This window comes from Eucyclogobius newberryi, unplaced genomic scaffold (genome assembly GCF_026437365.1).
Source record: "Eucyclogobius newberryi isolate DKJ021-1_F unplaced genomic scaffold, fEucNew1.0.hap1 SCAF_13, whole genome shotgun sequence".
Taxonomy (NCBI): Eukaryota; Metazoa; Chordata; class Actinopteri; order Gobiiformes; family Gobiidae; genus Eucyclogobius; species Eucyclogobius newberryi.
Window position 1 is genome coordinate 32025813 of NW_027315757.1, and position 18174 is coordinate 32043986.

The window sequence follows — 18174 nt, forward strand, 5'->3', positions numbered from 1 at the left end:
ATTGTTGAAAGCATCAAAATACTGTTTTCATTACCAAATACATGATGGTATAAGATCATGTATCTAGATAGAAAATCTAGATTCTTATTATAAAGAAATAGATTTTTATTTTTTTACTATTTCATTTTTCATCAGAACATAAAACATACACAAACTCAACAACAATTATTACACCAGAAGAGGGGGTAAAAGAACCAAAAAAAAAATAACAAAAGCAAAACAAATGATACGGGAAATAAAAATAAAATCAAATGAATAATAATAATAACAATAATAATAATAATAATAAATAAACAATTCAAGAGCGTGTTAGACTTGGTGAGGCGTAAGTTTTAGGAGCAAAAGTTGAGAATAAGGGAGTGGTATCAGAAAAAAGGGGGGAAAGAATAAATAAATAAAAAGATAAATAAAATAAAAAAAATACTCAATTCAAAGTTTAGAAGATGCTCGCTAACTCCAAATGCAAACATAGACAGCAAGTTCAGCCAAGTGATGCTATAATGAACTTTTGCCATGTTCTTACTGACTGCTGCTCACAGTACAACCTCACTGCTCCCACTGCCCATCACCAGGAACAAACTGAAGAAGAATGAATCCACCATTAGAGCTTGAATATTTGCTGAGGTGTCAGTTTGTAGTTTGACATTTTTCCATTCATTCCAGGTCATTGAGAACGGTGACAGTTCTAGTACTATCTCCACAGGAAGCTCAAATACAAGTGCACGACATCTGGTGCAAACAGTAGGAACAGAACTATGACGACAAGAGTCATCTGGAACCACTTCATTTATACATCTGACACACAGTAGTCGATAGCGCTGGAAATGCAAATCAATGAAAGCTGTCTCTCTCTTTTGTCTTCCAGAGCTCTTGGGTTCAACAAAGAAAGTCAACGTGAACTTCCAGGACACAGACGGGTGAGTGTCTTTCCTTTTCGCGCCGGTTATTTTTGTAACAGGCTTTTCTCACTTCGAAGCTGCTATCGCTCCTCGTGTCATTCCGTCTTCCATCGACGCTGAAACACACTTAAATCTCCTTTGAAAGTGAATGCCATTGCTTAGTTATTAATGCAAGGTTCAATATAATATGTTAGCATTCTTACTAAAATACTGTTGTACAAACGCTCTCTTTCCTGCAGACTGACTTCATGATTATTGCCATACGGTGCACAGATTATTCATGCATTCATTCATTTTCTACCTCTTGTTCCCTTTCGGGGTCGCGGGTGACTGGAGCCTATCCCAGTGACTTTGGGCTTTAGGCGGGGTACACCCTGGACAGTGGCCAACTCGTCGCAGGGCACAGACTATTATTGAGCTACATTCTGCTTTACACACGCTCATTACACTACACAAAGTATAATCTAACTAGCTAGTAAATTAGATCATTCTAGTTAGCTATAAACCATTAGAACTGTTGCCTTAAAAAGCTTAAATTAACATTTATCTTTCACGTATAACGCTATTTGATTGTTCTATTGTTACATATCATGCATGCGTTTTGCTGGCAATTTTTGTATTTTTAAACTGCTAATTTATGATGTGAGATCTTATTCATGTTTCATCTTGTTTCTGGGGTTATTGGGGTGCATTTTGTGGCCAAGTCAAGCCTCTGTAAATCTAATTCAATCCTACACACATCAACTGTACGGAGACGCCATCACTCACTGTTTTGCTTCATAATGTCCAGAGAATGCTTTTCAAAACCAGCATCCAGATAAAGCCGGAAAATCTGTGCGATGGCTTCAGAGAACGAGACTCAAACCCTGCAGAGCGAGCTGAACGAAACACTTACTCAGACTAATCCGGCTCGTGCTGCCCATTAGGTGAAACTAAACTGTGTAATCTAACGAGTTGTTTACAGTGACTCCGCGTACAAACCGCAGCTCTGACAGATGCTCGGATCTCTGCCTCTGCCTGGCCCTCACTCCAGAATGGATGCAATAACGAGCACACTTGCTAATGAGTGTACACAAGTGTAATTATTCAGCATTCATCTTGGCAGAAACAATCATTTTGCAAGACAGATTTCACGTTATTAATTGAAAAAAAAGAGGGTGTAGCCACTTTAAGCAGCAGATTTTGACCATGTTTGTCTTATAGTTGTGTAGGGTCTGTCAATTTATAACTTAATCATTTAAAACTAAGATCAAAGGCTAGTTGTTGTCGCATTATCAGCAAGAGAAGACGTTCTAGTTTTACATGTGGTCAGGCAGGTATGGGGCATTCACGTGGGACTCGGTAGAAAACGTTTTGTCCTTGTAAAAAAAAACACATGAACACACAGACAAGTTGGAAATAGAACTCGGGAACTCAAAACCAGCATTGTGGAGAGGGCAGAATATCAGGCAATTTGTTCATTTGATTTACCGATATAGAAGAGGTCCTTAGGTGGTGCCTTTCAGCTGTCCATATCATAAGTCTTATGATATGGACAGCTGCAAGGCATATCTTATGACATAAGAGCAACCGATGTGCGTGAGAATGAGCAGATAAATGAGCAGATAAATTCATTAACCCTAAAAGACAAGCAATGTTAACGTCAACTTTTGTTTTGAAAAAATGTAAATAGCCTACAATGTTGTCCAAATCCCAAAAGCGCACTCGGACCTCATGCACCATTCATATTTGTGGACTTCACTTCGTCCGGTTATGAGCAGTTTTGGCATCTCAAGAGTTACTATAATAGTTGATGGGACATGAAACCCATGCATAGGCCAAGAACATAATGACGTAAGGAAAAGAAAGCACTTAGAACGTCTTCCAGTGAAGTCTTCAGACATAGAGAGCTCTGCAGTGGTAATATATGCAGATAAAAAGACAAGCTCCACTTACTGTCATGTACAAAGACACCGCTGCTGCAAACTAATGACAACTAACGTGAACGCATTTGTTCATGTCAGTGTTTAAATTGCATGTGGCTTTTTCTGTGTGTCAAAAATATGGTTCTAAGCGAGAAGGCGCAAGTAAAAGTCAAATTAAATAGCCGTATAGAGAAGAGTTGTGGCAGTAAATTACATTAACAGATCGCAATTGTTAAAGTTTAGTACTCAAAGTGATAGAATATACACTGCCTGTCCAAAAAAAAAGTTCCTTCAGAAATAGAAGGTCACATGCTTTAATATTTGGTACGAGATCTTGTATTGATGATGTGAGAGAGTGACCACTGCACAAAGACAGTGACCACTGCACAAAGAGAGTGTCCACTGCACAAAGAGAGTTACCACTGCACAAAGAGAGTTACCACTGCACAAAGAGAGTGTCCACTGCACAAAGAGAGTTACCACTGCACAAAGAGAGTTACCACTGCACAAAGAGAGTTACCACTGCACAAAGAGAGTTACCACTGCACAAAGAGAGTGTCCACTGCACAAAGAGAGTGTCCACTGCACAAAGAGAGTTACCACTGCACAAAGAGAGTTACCACTGCACAAAGAGAGTTACCACTGCACAAAGAGAGTGTCCACTGCACAAAGAGAGTTACCACTGCACAAAGAGAGTTACCACTGCACAAAGAGAGTGTCCACTGCACAAAGAGAGTTACCGCTGTACAAAGAGAATGACCACTGCACAAAGAGAGTGTCCACTTGTAGTACTATTCTTGTACTATTCTTGTACTATTCTTGTCACATATTTTCATTTTGCAAATTCATTGAGGTGAGTTCATTTAGATACACAGTGGCGTTCTACACTGGATCAGTTGTGGGAGACTTACAAAACAGGCGCTCATAAAAATAGGATGGAATTAAGTATAATTGCTGTTAAATTTATTGCAGATACAGAATGTCTTTATTGTAATTGTTGTTGATTTAATTGAGTTGAATATAGATTCTGTGTTTTGGGGGAGTTTGGGGGATGTTATGACGTAACCTGCATTAAATAGTTCAAATTAGGTGTGTTTATCAATGTTTACACAAGTTGGTAGTATTTTGTGTTTCACTTCTTAAGACTAAAATGATTGTTTAAATATAATGGGTGTCAATGCTCTTCAGTTAGTGTTTTTGTATTTTCATTGATGGAACAGCTTGTTTGGGGGCAAGAATAGTGACTGAAATGTGAAAACTGTTCAAGTTGTTAACAAATGACTCAAAAGCAACATATAAGGTAAATGTTATGTCATGTGGTCATGTTGTAGTAACGGTGGAGCAGCGAAAGGCCTATGAATATTGCATCGCAGCTTTTACAACATGGATAAAACTGGGGCTTCCCTCCCCCGCCCCCTTCATGCTGCACAGTGCCAGAGCAGCGTGGTGTAACAGTATCCTGCTTTAACCCTGAGCGGGAGGAGCAGGAAGAGCCTATTGCCATGGAGATAGGAAAAAAAAATACAGGTTGATTAGGACACTTAGCGCACAGTTAGCAGACATTTCTCAGGCGCTGTACAATGTGGTGAATAGACAGCTATGTAATGTAATACTTCATTCACATTCTGATGCGCGCAGCAGTAAAACGTACAGTAAAATAAAAGGCAATCTATAAATTCAATTCATACTGTTGCTATTTTTCCCTCACAGAGAAATCATATATTTTCATTGCAACTTTACAAATAGAATAAACGTAAACTAGATTCTCTCAGTTTCTTGCTCATTTTTAGCTATAGATGGGGTGACCATGAACCCTAGCGCAGTAACTACTTCCATAATCAAATACTGGCAGACTTAAGCATCAAACTGTGTACCAGAACGTTGATCAAATACCTTGTAGCTTGCTTCATGAAAAAGCAACTACATCTGTTGGTTAAAGTAAGACGAGCTGATGGTTACCACGGTGTGACAGAAAAAACTCAAGGAAAACTGTCTTGTCTCCACTGGTGCAGGTGGAAAATGGAAATTCCTATAAACTTGTGTGACACTCAAAAACTAGCTCTCACAAATACCTCATATTTGGGCTGAGGTTTACTTTACATATTCTCCTCGACTACAGGACGTTCAGACTTAGATGCTTCACGGTGCTGGAATAGCCTTAACATTAATCCAACCACATTTTCTCGTCCGATGTGCTCTTCACTGTGTCGACATGCAATGCAAAATGTGCACTAGATACACACGAACACGAATGTAAAGAGGTCAAGGGTGTTTTTGTAGGATGAGGACCAAAACTATGATCTAAAATGTGAACATAGCTGATTTGGTAGATGTTGACTTACCCATTGCATCCAGACTCAGCTGCACCAGCGTCTATTAGTTCTACTCCGATCCAATTAAAACCACTTCCTGAAAGAACTTGACATGACAAGGACTTGATTTCAAAAGGGCCACCTATCCAGGATAATAAACATATATTCATAAGGCCCATTTTCAACCACTCCAGGAGCTGCAGTGTGATAGTGGAGGTGGTGGAGTCTGAACCCGCTCCAAACAGCAGGAACCAAAGGTGCATCACTGTTCAATGTACAATGTGGACTTTAGACTTACGGTCAATACTCTATTCAATTCAATTCAATTTATTTTTGTAACGCCCAAAATCACAACAGTGGTTGTCTCGGAGGGCGACAGTGAAAAACGGATAAAACCATGTCCATTGGGACGAGGGGCAATGTCCCAGGGTCCTCTGTCCTTAGACCCTCCTTCTGTCCTTAGACCCTCCTTCTGTCCTTAGACCCTCCTTCTGTCCTTAGACCCTCCTTCTGTCCTTAGACCCTCCTCCTGTCCTTAGACCCTCCTTCTGTCCTTAGACCCTCCTCCTGTCCTTAGCCCCTCTTTCTGTCCTTAGACCCTCCTTCTGTCCTTAGACCCTCCTCCTGTCCTTAGACCCTCCTCCTGTCCTTAGACCCTCCTTCTGTCCTTAGACCCTCCTCCTGTCCTTAGCCCCTCTTTCTGTCCTTAGACCCTCCTTCTGTCCTTAGACCCTCCTCCTGTCCTTAGCCCCTCTTTCTGTCCTTAGACCCTCCTCCTGTCCTTAGCCCCTCCTCCTGTCCTTAGCCCCTCTTTCTGTCCTTAGACCCTCCTTCTCGGCCAGGAAAAACAACAAAATACCTCCTTGGGAAAAAGTAGAAACCTGGAGGAGTTCCAGAGTGAAGGAGAGATCTGACTCCCTCAGATGGACGCGAGGGAGACTGGAGCTGGAGCCACTCAGGAGGAGAACCAGTTCTCCAGGAGGAGAACCAGTTCTTCAGGAGTAGAACCAGTTCTTCAGGAGTAGAACCAGTTCTTCAGGAGAGAACCAGTTCTTCAGGAGGAGAACCAGGTCTTCAGGAGTAGAACCAGGTCTTCAGGAGTAGAACCAGTTCTTCAGGAGTAGAACCAGTTCTTCAGGAGTAGAACCAGTTCTTCAGGAGGAGAACCAGGTCTTCAGGAGTAGAACCAGTTCTTCAGGAGTAGAACCAGTTCTTCAGGAGTAGAACCAGTTCTTCAGGAGTAGAACCAGTTCTGGGCGGCAGTAGCTCAGTGGTAGAGTGCTCGTCTTCTGATCCAAAGGTCGGCGGTTCGACTCCCCGCTCCCAGAGCGGTCAGATCCACTGGCCCGCAGGTTGGTGGTGCGATCGCAGCTGCCTCATGTGAATACTGCCGTTGTGTCCTTGGGCAAGACACTTAACCCAACTTGCCCCCCAGTGTCTGCGTATATCTGGGGTGTGAATGTGTGTGTGAATGGGTGACTGGTTCCTTGATGTAAAGCGCTTTGAGTACCTTGACGGTAGAAAAGCGCTATATAAATGTGACCATTTATTTATTTATTTATTTATTCTTCAGGAGAGAACCAGTTCTTCAGGAGGAGAACCAGGTCTTCAGGAGTAGAACCAGTTCTTCCAGTCATCAATGACTGAATCAATACTCTGTCATCATAGCTAATTCTTCTAGGATGGAAAAAGTCTTACTGCTTTTATTAAATTAAACCCGTCTGTTTCCACATACAGGTCGCCGGAGTGAAAGCATTGAATTGTATTGAGAGAGAATTGAATTTAAATTAGAAAATGTTTTTGTTAAACAAATGAGATGATGCTCAGGGGGCGTGCCTAACGTTTTTGGGGGATGGCCCAAGGTTGGCTCCAGTTTCAAGCTCACACAACAATGTGTGTCATAATTATCATTATCATCACAGAAATACACATTTCCTGTTACATAATCCGTTCACAAGCTAACTCTTAAAATGTATTTGAATCATATGATTAATATAAAAATGTACATGACTTTTAAAGAATCATTCAAAGTCATTATAAATAACATTAACATTGAGCTCATTAACATTCAGATTCCTCCCATAGGATCAAACTCCTGTCACATTTCACCTAAATAACAATAGCAAAAAAAATGCTTTGTTTCATTAAACTTTAAATCCACTTTATCATTATCTCCTGGGCTCAAGCCTCAGATGCTGTTACATAACCCAGTGCTTTTGCTTTGTGTGCATTTGCTCTGCTATTTTAGGCCTTGTGTTGATACCATCTGATGTTTGCTGCTGCTGCCTCTGCCATTGTCATACAAAGTCATTATTACTGCCTTTCAATATATGCTACTTTATACATTTGTACAAAGAAGGAACAGGAAAGTATGAGGTATATTGACATATTCAATGTGTCTCTGCAGGTTCTCTCCTCTACATCATGCGGCGCTCAATGGTAATGCAGAGGTCATCTCGCTGCTGCTGGAGTGCCAGGCTGCAGTGGACATCAGAGACCAGAAAGGTTAGAGGATTATACATTTGTTCAAACTGATCATTTGCACATTCAGTAATTCAGGTCTTCATCTCATGGGAAATATTTATGGAATTGTAGAATGTGTAGATATGATGTTATGCTTTCTTTCATATTTTAAAGATGTTATACAGGCCTCATTTATTCACTACACAATAAAACAAAACATGATCCTGCCTTTTTCCTTGAGACAAAAGAATGCATTTGGCTGGACTTTCATTCATTCATTATATTCAGTACTTGTACAGTTGCCTTGAATGTTTGGCCATATGTTTTGACAGGCATGCGCCCGCTGCACTATGCGGCGTGGCAGGGGCGAGCTGAGCCCATGAAGATGCTGCTTAAAGCTGGTTCATCTGTGAATGGTCAGTCAGACGAGGGTCAGATCCCGCTGCACCTGGCAGCGCAGCACGGACACTACGACGTGGTGAGTTCAGCTTCAGCTCTTTTATCAAAACCTTTCCTCTCTCTGTATGTTATATAACACATATAACTCTCTCTCTCTCTCACTCTCTTTTTAATTATATGAGGATACTTTAAATTAAATTTACTGACAATACAATTAGCTGATTTTAGAAATAGCTTGAAGTAGAAACCACTGCTGCTTGTATTATAACTAAAAATAAAATGGTATTTAAAACTTTCCATCAGCACAGTTATTTTGACATTTTCCAAGTAACTATCTTCACACCATTGTACCGTGTACACAAGCACCCAGGCTGAAGGCTGCTAGAGTGCTTGAAAGCACTGATTAAACATTAGATTATGTGCACAGCTAACTAAACACTACAGTCTGTGTGTTCACAGACAAATGGTGCAGGCTCTTGTTTTGTAAGAAATAAAGAAGTACAAAAAAATCCTTTTGTACTTTCACATTTTTGAAGCAATATTGATCTGCTGTGTTTTCTCCTGTGTCCAGTCCGAGATGCTCCTGCAGCACCAGTCCAATCCATGTATAGTGGATAATGCAGGCAAGACTCCCCTGGACCTGGCCTGCGAGTTTGGACGAGTGGGGGTGAGTTGTGGAGACTCATGATGTCAGATACAGAGATTATTATAGTGTGAAGAATAATGACCAAAGAGGCATTTCAAATGGGTTTATCATATTTAATGTTGAGGTTATATTGAGCTGTTATAAGAGTGATGGAGCCGACATGTCAGATGTCTGTTACTGAGGTGAGGGATGGAGGAGGAGTGTGACACATGTCTGCAAAAGGAAAGGAAGGCGGGTGATTGGCTGAGAAGTTAATGAGAGGTAGAATGAAAGTTGATAGAGTCAGCTCTGAGGAAATTCTCTTTCAGAAGAGGAAGGAGGTCGTCTGTTTCAGCTTCTGCTCTTGGGCATTATAACTGAAGTCCTCTGACATATACTTATATCTGTATGTATAGGTGGTGCAGTTGTTGTTATCCAGTAACATGTGCGCCGCATTGTTGGAGCCTAAGAAAGGAGACACCACTGATCCCAATGGAACATCCCCGCTGCATCTGGCTGCAAAGAATGGACACATAGACATCATAAGGTATGAAAACCTAAACATATCTGTATGTTAGCAAGTTTTTCAAATACATTTACATTTTTGAAGATTCATGCTTAAAATGTGGTACAGTAACCTGATAGTACAGTTACCTTTTGGAAATATTTATAAGGTATTTGGTATTTTTGATCTAGTAAATAAGTGTAAATTATAATTCCCAAAAGGTGTAAAAGGACAAAGTGCAACAAGGAGAAATATGTCATCATCATTGGTCCGAAAAAGCAGGCGTTTTGCAGCTAGATGTAAAGTAACTGCTTCAATTTAGAGACAGCAGCTGGACACATCTTATACAGTATAAGCCGTTAGACAAAGCAGCAAACTTAAAACTTAAATATTGAATCATGATGAGTTCAGTTATAACGAATGTTAACTCATTTGCATATGATTCATGTAGATTGTCCTCAGGGTCCAAATATGAATCTAATGCACCTTATGTTAGAGCCAAACCTTTGTGCAAATGCATAAAATAAGTAAGAGTCCTTGGTATTGAAGTGTTTCTGTATTTTGACTGGTTTTCCTGGTGTGTTCCTCTGACAGACTCCTGATCCAGGCTGGGATTGACATCAACAGGCAGACCAAAGCAGGCACTGCCCTGCACGAAGCAGCTCTGTGTGGGAAGACTGATGCAGTGAGACTCCTGCTGGAGGTACGCTGAACTGCACTGGACTGTGGGCATTTACCTCATGAATGAATCCTCCATGAATGTAAAAGGGAAAACATGATGCACATTTCATCGGTGACATTCTCAGGAAAAAGGGGTCTTCAAATCAGCCCTCATATTATAATGATTATGATTATTATTATTACTACATGTTTTTAGTATAGTGGCATGAGAAAGTGACTGCCTTTTAGATCACCAGCTAAAGAGGCAATGAGTCTGTGTCCTGAGGTGAGGACTCAACTCATCCTCGTTTTGTCCTACGTCTGATTCATCTGTTTTAATCTGATATTTTAGCTTTAGCTTCCAGCGATTCTCTGTGAAACTGAGAGCAGATTTCATTGTTTTTGCCTTAATTGTTCAGGTGAATAATCATGTCTTTGATCAAGCTAAGAACGCATTCACAAAATTCAGATGTAGCTATAATGTTGGACATGTTGTTAATGTGTTTGTCTAGTGTGGAATCAATGCTGCTGTGAGAAACACCTACAGCCAGACGGCGCTGGATATTGTTTATCAGTTCACTGCGACACAAGCCAGCCGAGAGATCAAGCAGCTGCTGAGAGGTACGCTGCACTTCACTCCTGAGGCCACGCATTGTTCAAAAAATAGATATTAATTTCACCTAGTTGGCATTCATAATTTAAGTATTTATTAGTAACTTATTTACTAAACTTATTTTATTCCTCATAATGAGTCAATTCTGTTTCCACCCTAGACATTTTATTGTAAAAACAGAACTTAGTGAAAAAATAATCTTAATTATTAAACATGTTATGTTTTCAAACTGGTCAAAAAGAGTTACTATATGACGCTTTGGGATGAGAACTGATTGGTTGTGCAAGGATGATCGCTCTGCTTCACTTTTGTGTCTGAAAAGCTTTGATGGTGGCCAATAAATCCATGATATCAATACTAGTGATGCACCAAAGGGTTTGTGAGAGCGAGGAATGAGTTAGAAAGGTTGTGTCACTGTTTGTAAGTTAGCCACAGCAGCTTTTAGTCAGATATCTTACAAAGCTGGACTGAAGTGGGTCACCAGGAGATGGTAAATGTGTGTTTGCGTTGGTCAGATGCATCGGCCGCTCTCCAGGTCCGAGCACTGAAGGATTACTGCAACAACTATGACCTGACAAGTCTCAACATCAAAGCAGGGGACGTCATCACGGTAACGCCACGCCTTCACTCAAATCTGTGCATTTATTGTGACTTTAATTCAAGCTTGTGGACTGATATTCTTTATGCTCCATACATCCATGTTATCATACAGACACGTATCTTAAAGCATTCAGGAACATTTACAAGCCATTTCTTTCTGTATTTTCTGGACAGGTTTTAGAGCAACACCCAGACGGCCGCTGGAAAGGCTGTATCCATGACAACCGGACAGGAAATGATAGAGTGGGCTACTTCCCTTCCACCATGGTGGAGGTCATCAGCAAGCGCACAGGTGTGTGCTCCTCTCAAGTGTTTGTGAGTGTGTGTAAATGTAGAAGCCTTGAGTCGTGCACAGAAGAGCAGCTTGGACAGAGAAGTGAAGGAGATTCCACGCTCTGCGCCAAAGTACTCAGTAGATTTGTATTCCACCATTTGTGTTGCTCTGGTGAGACTTGTACTGCTCTATTAGGGCCTTCCTTCTCTACAGATTCAGATATTTATAACGTCTTCCAGTGTCATGTTCTTCTGTTTTTTGTACTATCATGTGTCACCCTACACTTTTATTTTGTCTTATCTTTTTTACATTTCCATAATCATTGAGCACTCTTTGTCTATTCTGCGTTTACATTAACCATGTCCCACAAACTGAGCCATTCATTGCTTTAACTTAAATACAGGCAGAACAACAGAACTGAGACAGAACTGTTGATAGGTGCTTGTTATTGGCAACATCATTATAATATTTTTTTCGATTAATATTTATTTTAAAGACGATATGCTGTGAATGTTTAGTTGGAGTTATTTTTGTAGTGTTTTTAGCATTATAGTATGAATATATCACAAAATATTGCTATTGCAATAATCTGAAACAATTCACTCATTCATTCATTTTATTTATTCATACAGGGAAAACCCAATGGGAAAAGTTTCATGGGCAAACACAAGATACTAAAACACAAATGAAACATTCAATAGAATTAGTAGAAAAAGCTTCAGTTGTAGTCATCTGGACTCAGTTAGAAAAAATAGACGTTTCGACTCTCATCCAAGAGTCATTGTCAATAAAATAATTTATGTCGAGAACTCCGATATTTATACTATTATGTGGTAAGTCCAGCCCATTGGGAGGAGCCTTCCTGAAGAGGAAAGAGTTGTTTGTTTCAACAGAAACTTACCCTCTTGGTATCTACCGAGCCTATTCAACCCTTTAAATATAAAGTATAAATATTGGAGTTCTCGACCTAAATTCTTTTAATGACAATGACTCTTGGATGAGAGTTGAAACATCTATTTTTTCTAACTGAGTTCAGATGAAACAACTGAAGCTTTTTCTACTATGGAACACACCTGGACGAATGAGGGATTACACCGACATTCAATAGAATTAACCAATAAAAACACATTTACACATACAATATGAGATAGATTTAAATAAAACAAGTGCACCGGCCTTGACATCTCCTTAGAATATTCTCAGTCAAACTGATACACATTATAATTCAGTTTTCATTTTCAGTTTAACTTTTTCTTTTAAATTAAAAAACACAATCATGTCACCTTCATCCTATTTGTTTCTGTTTGTGATTTCAGTCTTTACTTTAATTTTCTTTCCCCTTTTTTCTTGTGTGTAACTCTGTGTTGTGTGGTCTGTGTGTCACCGTTGGCTGGTGTGTGTGTGTGTGTGTGCGTGCGTGTGTGTGGTGTGTGCGTGGGTGTGTGTGCGCGTGCGTGTGGTGTGTGTGTCTGTGCGTGTGTGCGTGTGTGCGTGCATGCGTGTCTGTGTGCGTGCGTGTGTGTGGTGTGTGCGTGTGTGTGTGTGGTGTGTGCGTGTGTGGGTGTGTGTGTGCGTGCATGCGTGTCTGTGTGGTGTGTGCGTGCGTGGGTGTGTGTGTGCGTGCATGCGTGTCTGTGTGCGTGCGTGGGTGTGTGTGCGCGTGCGTGTGTGGTGTGTGCGTGCGTGGGTGTGCGTGTGCGTGTGTGCGTGTGTGCGTGCATGCGTGTCTGTGTGCGTGCGTGTGTGTGGTGTGTGCGTGCGTGTGTGTGTGTGGTGTGTGCGTGTGTGGGTGTGTGTGTGCGTGCATGCGTGTCTGTGTGGTGTGTGCGTGCGTGGGTGTGTGTGTGCGTGCATGCGTGTCTGTGTGCGTGCGTGGGTGTGTGTGCGCGTGCGTGTGTGGTGTGTGTGTCTGTGCGTGTGCGTGTGCGTGTGTGCGTGCATGCGTGTCTGTGTGCGTGCGTGTGTGTGGTGTGTGCGTGCGTGTGTGTGTGTGGTGTGTGCGTGTGTGGGTGTGTGTGTGCGTGCATGCGTGTCTGTGTGGTGTGTGCGTGCGTGGGTGTGTGTGTGCGTGCATGCGTGTCTGTGTGCGTGCGTGGGTGTGTGTGCGCGTGCGTGTGTGGTGTGTGCGTGCGTGGGTGTGCGTGTGGTGTGTGCGTGCGTGTGCGTGGGTATCGGTGTGTGTGTGTGTGTGTGCGCTTGCGTGCATGTGTGTGTGGTGTGTGCGTGCATGTGTGTGTGGTGTGTGCGTGCATGTGTGTGTGGGTGTGTGTGTGTGTGTGTTGTCACGGTGGGTGTATCTAGGTTTGGCCAGCACAGTCATTTGCACTCAACAGTTTCAAAAGATACCACTGGTTTCCCCGGCAACGGTTGCCCCTGCCAACGCGGTAGTCAACGGCAACGACACCACGTTCCATCAGATCCATATCCTGCCTCCACCGCCTCCTCCTCCACCACATTCCCATCAGCCACTGCTTCCACTTTTCACTTCCTTTGGCTATAGCAGGTCGCCCGTGACGACCCCACAGGAAGACACACCCACTGCCCCAGGTACACCCCCCCCTTTTCATTATTATTATGATTATTATTATGAGATTATTAAAGCTTCAAGGGATGCTTTCCCGCGCTTGCTACTGTAGCTCTCAATTGGTCCTTGAACATTTTAGTTTTTGTTGGAAGAAGGCATCCATTAAAGTTTCCATGCATTTTTACATTTTTGTAATTGTATGTTTTCTTAATTTCTATTCTTAATGCTCATATGTTTTATGGCGTAGAATTACAGAGCTAATATACCACACAATAACACCAGAGAGACTTAAGTATAATATGGCAAGTTAAAGTTAAAGTTGGAGTACCTGATTTTCAAACCATGAAAGGAAGAAGTTGACTTAAATCTGACTTGTTCCGAGCTCTCACTTTGCCAGTGTTCATACGCATGATTTTTATTTTTTTTTAGCCACTAGCACAGCTTTAGAACAGCTCTTTCAGACTGAGAGGTGAAGTAGGGGGGACCACCCTCACACGGCCAATCAGCTCTCCTCCCAAAGCGCGTTATAGTGACACACATTTACTTTACACTTACATTTATGCAATGTTTTCTAATTAGCAGAAGACAGCATGTTTTGGTCTGATTTTTGTCACATAATACACTTTCTAGGAGCGAGGGTATAATTTACTAATTCATGAGGAAGACTTATATTTATTTGATATAAATTTAGTTAAGACACATTTCATTAACTGCCAAGGAAATGTATGTTATGTACACTATAGATGTATATTAACCATAATAATTGATAGATAATGGCATTAGTAATAACAATAGTATAATATTAAAATTAGTCCCTCTTTTGTATCCATGTATTCAGTTTTTTTTCTTTTAAGTTTAGTCCATATTTTCATTTTCATTTTTTGGCATTCTTTCCTTTCCCTTCTCTCTTGTTTGTGGTCACCTCTGTCCCACCTGGATTAACCTGCACTTTACCGGTCACACACCCACCTCACAGCACACGGGGTCTTGTGTTGTCTGTTCTCCTCACACCTCCCCTGCACCGGCTCCTGCTCTGCCCCTTATTGTGTTGCATGATACAGAGCGACGCCCAGCAAGAGGCGTGGCTGGAAAAGACAAAATATGAATGCCTTACACTAAGCTGTTACAAAATGTCTATTATTGTGGTAATCAAGAGCTATGGTAGTGGAATTACTATTGTCTGACAAGGACATAAATCTGTGTTTAAATGTGTTGCAAGTCAAACTTTATTGTAAGCTTCTTTGGATGCCATTTTGATCCATTGGAATTGTATGCATTTAACATGATTTTGAATTGGCAAATTTGGCCTTACGTTAGGACACTTGGACTGAGACTGCATGACTGAATACATTTCATAACACATTTTAATGCAGGTATTTAGTATTCGAGTACTACCCAGCAGTGCACGCAGCTGATACAAAATCTGTGGATGACATACATATTTTTGATTTGGATTCTGAAATGGCAACTGAAGGTCTTGACTTATTGGTGGAAAAAAAAGGTGTGTTTTCTAAAGCGCTGTTGTTGATCACACAGATAAACCATTGATAAGTGGATTTATAATGGTTTATGACTCTCTCCAAATGCACTACAGCAGCACCATTCTGAAAGACCCACATATATAAGCACACACTCGGGATGCATTATATATGTACGTGTATCTACATCGTGGCATTCAAGTGTATATGCACAAATAATCATGTTATGGATTGGTTTATTACTATATGAATGTTTTATATGGATATATCTGTATATCTATATATGCTGTATTTATCTGTGTATGTATGTGTGCTGCTGTGTGAAGTGAAAGCGGATTTGAACTGAACCTAAAACCTCCCTGACGACCTCTGACCTAACGCCAGGATCGACTTGCCCCTTTGCCACCCAACGTAAAGCTACAGTTGGACCCCGGCCCCTTTCTTCCCCAAAAGTCCTCTGGGGCTCTGCATAGTGCAAAGTATTAGGGCGATGGGAAACAGATATGATAAGATGATGACATATGCACAATGTCAAATAAAAAAATCAGTTGCTCTTAAGCCAAACTTTACCTGAAAGATGTGAGTACAAAGCAGGAAAAGATGACTCTTTAAAGTTTTTGCAAATGTATTGCAAACCAAACAATTGTTCGAAATACCAGTGGTGGGAGAAGTACTCAAATGTCTTACTTAAGTAAAAGTAAAGTAAAAGTATAAAAAAGTAACAAAAAGCAATGAAATACCTGTTTAAAGATGTACTTTAAGAATTAAAAGTTAAAGTATTTCACATATTTAAAGCATTAAATATGGTCAGAAGTTGCCATTCCAATAAATCTCCTATTTTTTCGAGTGAAAACATTTTTGCATTTATTTTGTCTGCTAGAATTCAAAACCTTTGCGCAGGATATCACTGTGAAAGTAGAAAATACCGACGCCTGCTCTCAAATAGTAAACAATCTCAAACAACCATGAAGTAAAAGTTATAAGTTATATCCGCTGTAGATATCTATAAATGTTACTTAAGTACTGTAATTCTGTACTTCCTTACTTTCCACCTCTGTCAAACATGCACCAGAAGGTAGTTGGATTAGCGTTCTTCTGCGCAGAGAGCCCGCGTGAGCCTCCCCAAAGCAGCCCAGGGGCCCCCCGCAGCTAACCGTGGTGTTCTGTGTTGAAGGTTGTCGCGGCTCAGAGGCCAGTCCTCACAGCTCTCCCACCCCATCCAGCGGGCCCCATGGAGGCTCCAACGAGGAGATCTGGGTCCTGCGCAAGCCCGTGGCAGGTAACCGAGCCCGGGACCTCCTGCCACCCTCAAACAGTGTTTGCCAAAGCTCTCGTTTTTCCAGACTCTCCGACGTTCTTTGACGTTGAGCCCTTTTTGCGGCACAGAGTCGCTCGAAGGCTTTCAGATACTCTTTGACCCTGGCGCCTCTGCTAGTCCGCCATATCTTTTCTCCATCCAAAGAAAGAGGAATTCCGACGGCCTTATGTGTAGGACTCCAGCAGCCATCCGCATCGGTCTTTAGTCTTGTCTCTCCAAATGGATGATTGAAAATGTTGTGTATGAGCCACATCAAAAACTGAAAGACGATACAAAACGCAAAAAAATAGGAGCGAGCGAGAGAGCGATGTGTGCGAAAAGTGTGTCTTTGTGGAATACACTTGTCGCCATGTCATCCATCACTGTCACTCCTGTCTGCCGTCGTCCACTACGTCCATTTATGTCCATTTATGTCCACTTGCTGCCCCAGTGCATTTCAATGGAGAGTCACACACTGTACGTCGGTCTATGCTGCAGTACTGAGTGTATGTCCGTGTGTCTTCTCTGCGCTTGTGAATGGGCTGGACCCTTGGCGTTGCAGGCGGCGACCGCAGCAGTCTGGGCAGCTCGGGCAGCGTGGCCAGTGTGAGGTCGTCGGGCAGCGGGCAAAGTGCGGGCAGTGCTCCACACATCCTCCATGCTCAGGCGGAAGGGGTCAAGGTACAGTACCCACAAGAGTGTTTACTTACCATTAGTGTTATTTAGTCTTATGCTCGCTATTTTTACTTTACTTTATTTTATTATTATTTTATTGTTATCTCTTTATTTTATTTATTTATTTATTTTCCCTCCATTCCCTATTAAGATATGAGAGGAGTTTTGTTAATAAGAGTTTTTTGTTTTGTTTATAAGAGTTCTTCTATTAAGAGTATCTATCTTTAATCTGTATCTACTGCGTTGTAACACTGAAATTTCCCCATGTGTGGACAATAAAGGAATATCTTATCTCATCTCATCTTATCTTATCTTATCTTATCTTACAATTATATAGGAAGAATCCATACAGTCCTATATAACAATAGGGATGTCATGTTACTATTATTGTAAAACTAAACATCACAATTTAATGGTTACTCAAAATTACTGACCAAACAACAGGAAAATGCTTAATTTTCCATTATTCCCATTGTTTATGTTTACTTTTTTGAAGTACAGATTTAATTGAAATCACTTTATTTTGCTTACCATTTTTTTTAGTTCTTACGATTATATTGTAATCTAAACAAATGTGAATACAGATTATCGGAATTAACTACATAGCAAAACGATTATATTGTTTGATTTATTTTAGTCTTTGCAATATACAAAATATGAGGCACACAATATTGCTTGTGTATATTTTTTGATTTAATGCTGCATTTTGTTTGCAGCTCTTGGCCACAGTGCTGTCCCAGTCGACCAAAGCCAAGGAGCACTTAATGGAGCAGTCCAAATCTGTGGACCAGACAGGTACAAGACTGAGCCCAACTCGACTCTGAGCTCTTTTATGTAACAATCCGTGCATTAATGTTAAGGAGCCTCGACTTCTGCTTCTTCAGTATAATTCTCCTTCACTTTGACCTAGACTTAAAAGTGCCGGTAATGATAGAGTTTTGAGTGT

The 18174-nt window shown here is 41.1% G+C and overlaps 1 protein-coding gene across 9 annotated transcripts in view; it reads left to right on the forward strand.

Moving 5' to 3' along the window:
- The window catches only part of caskin1 (CASK interacting protein 1), a 99582-nt gene that overhangs the window by 58143 nt on the left and 23265 nt on the right, over window positions 1-18174 (forward strand). For 6 of the 9 annotated variants that reach the window (XM_072443582.1, XM_072443584.1, XM_072443585.1 and 3 more), the window contains exons 2-14: window positions 866-917; window positions 7523-7620; window positions 7911-8056; window positions 8549-8644; window positions 9019-9149; window positions 9702-9810; window positions 10280-10388; window positions 10896-10990; window positions 11155-11272; window positions 13556-13801; window positions 16431-16535; window positions 17116-17234; window positions 17945-18023. In XM_072443582.1, the coding sequence (XP_072299683.1) occupies window positions 866-917; window positions 7523-7620; window positions 7911-8056; window positions 8549-8644; window positions 9019-9149; window positions 9702-9810; window positions 10280-10388; window positions 10896-10990; window positions 11155-11272; window positions 13556-13801; window positions 16431-16535; window positions 17116-17234; window positions 17945-18023 (1503 nt within the window). The remainder of the gene's footprint in view (window positions 1-865; window positions 918-7522; window positions 7621-7910; window positions 8057-8548; window positions 8645-9018; window positions 9150-9701; window positions 9811-10279; window positions 10389-10895; window positions 10991-11154; window positions 11273-13555; window positions 13802-16430; window positions 16536-17115; window positions 17235-17944; window positions 18024-18174) is intronic. The other 3 variants (XM_072443587.1, XM_072443590.1, XM_072443591.1) reach the window with 3 other exon arrangements.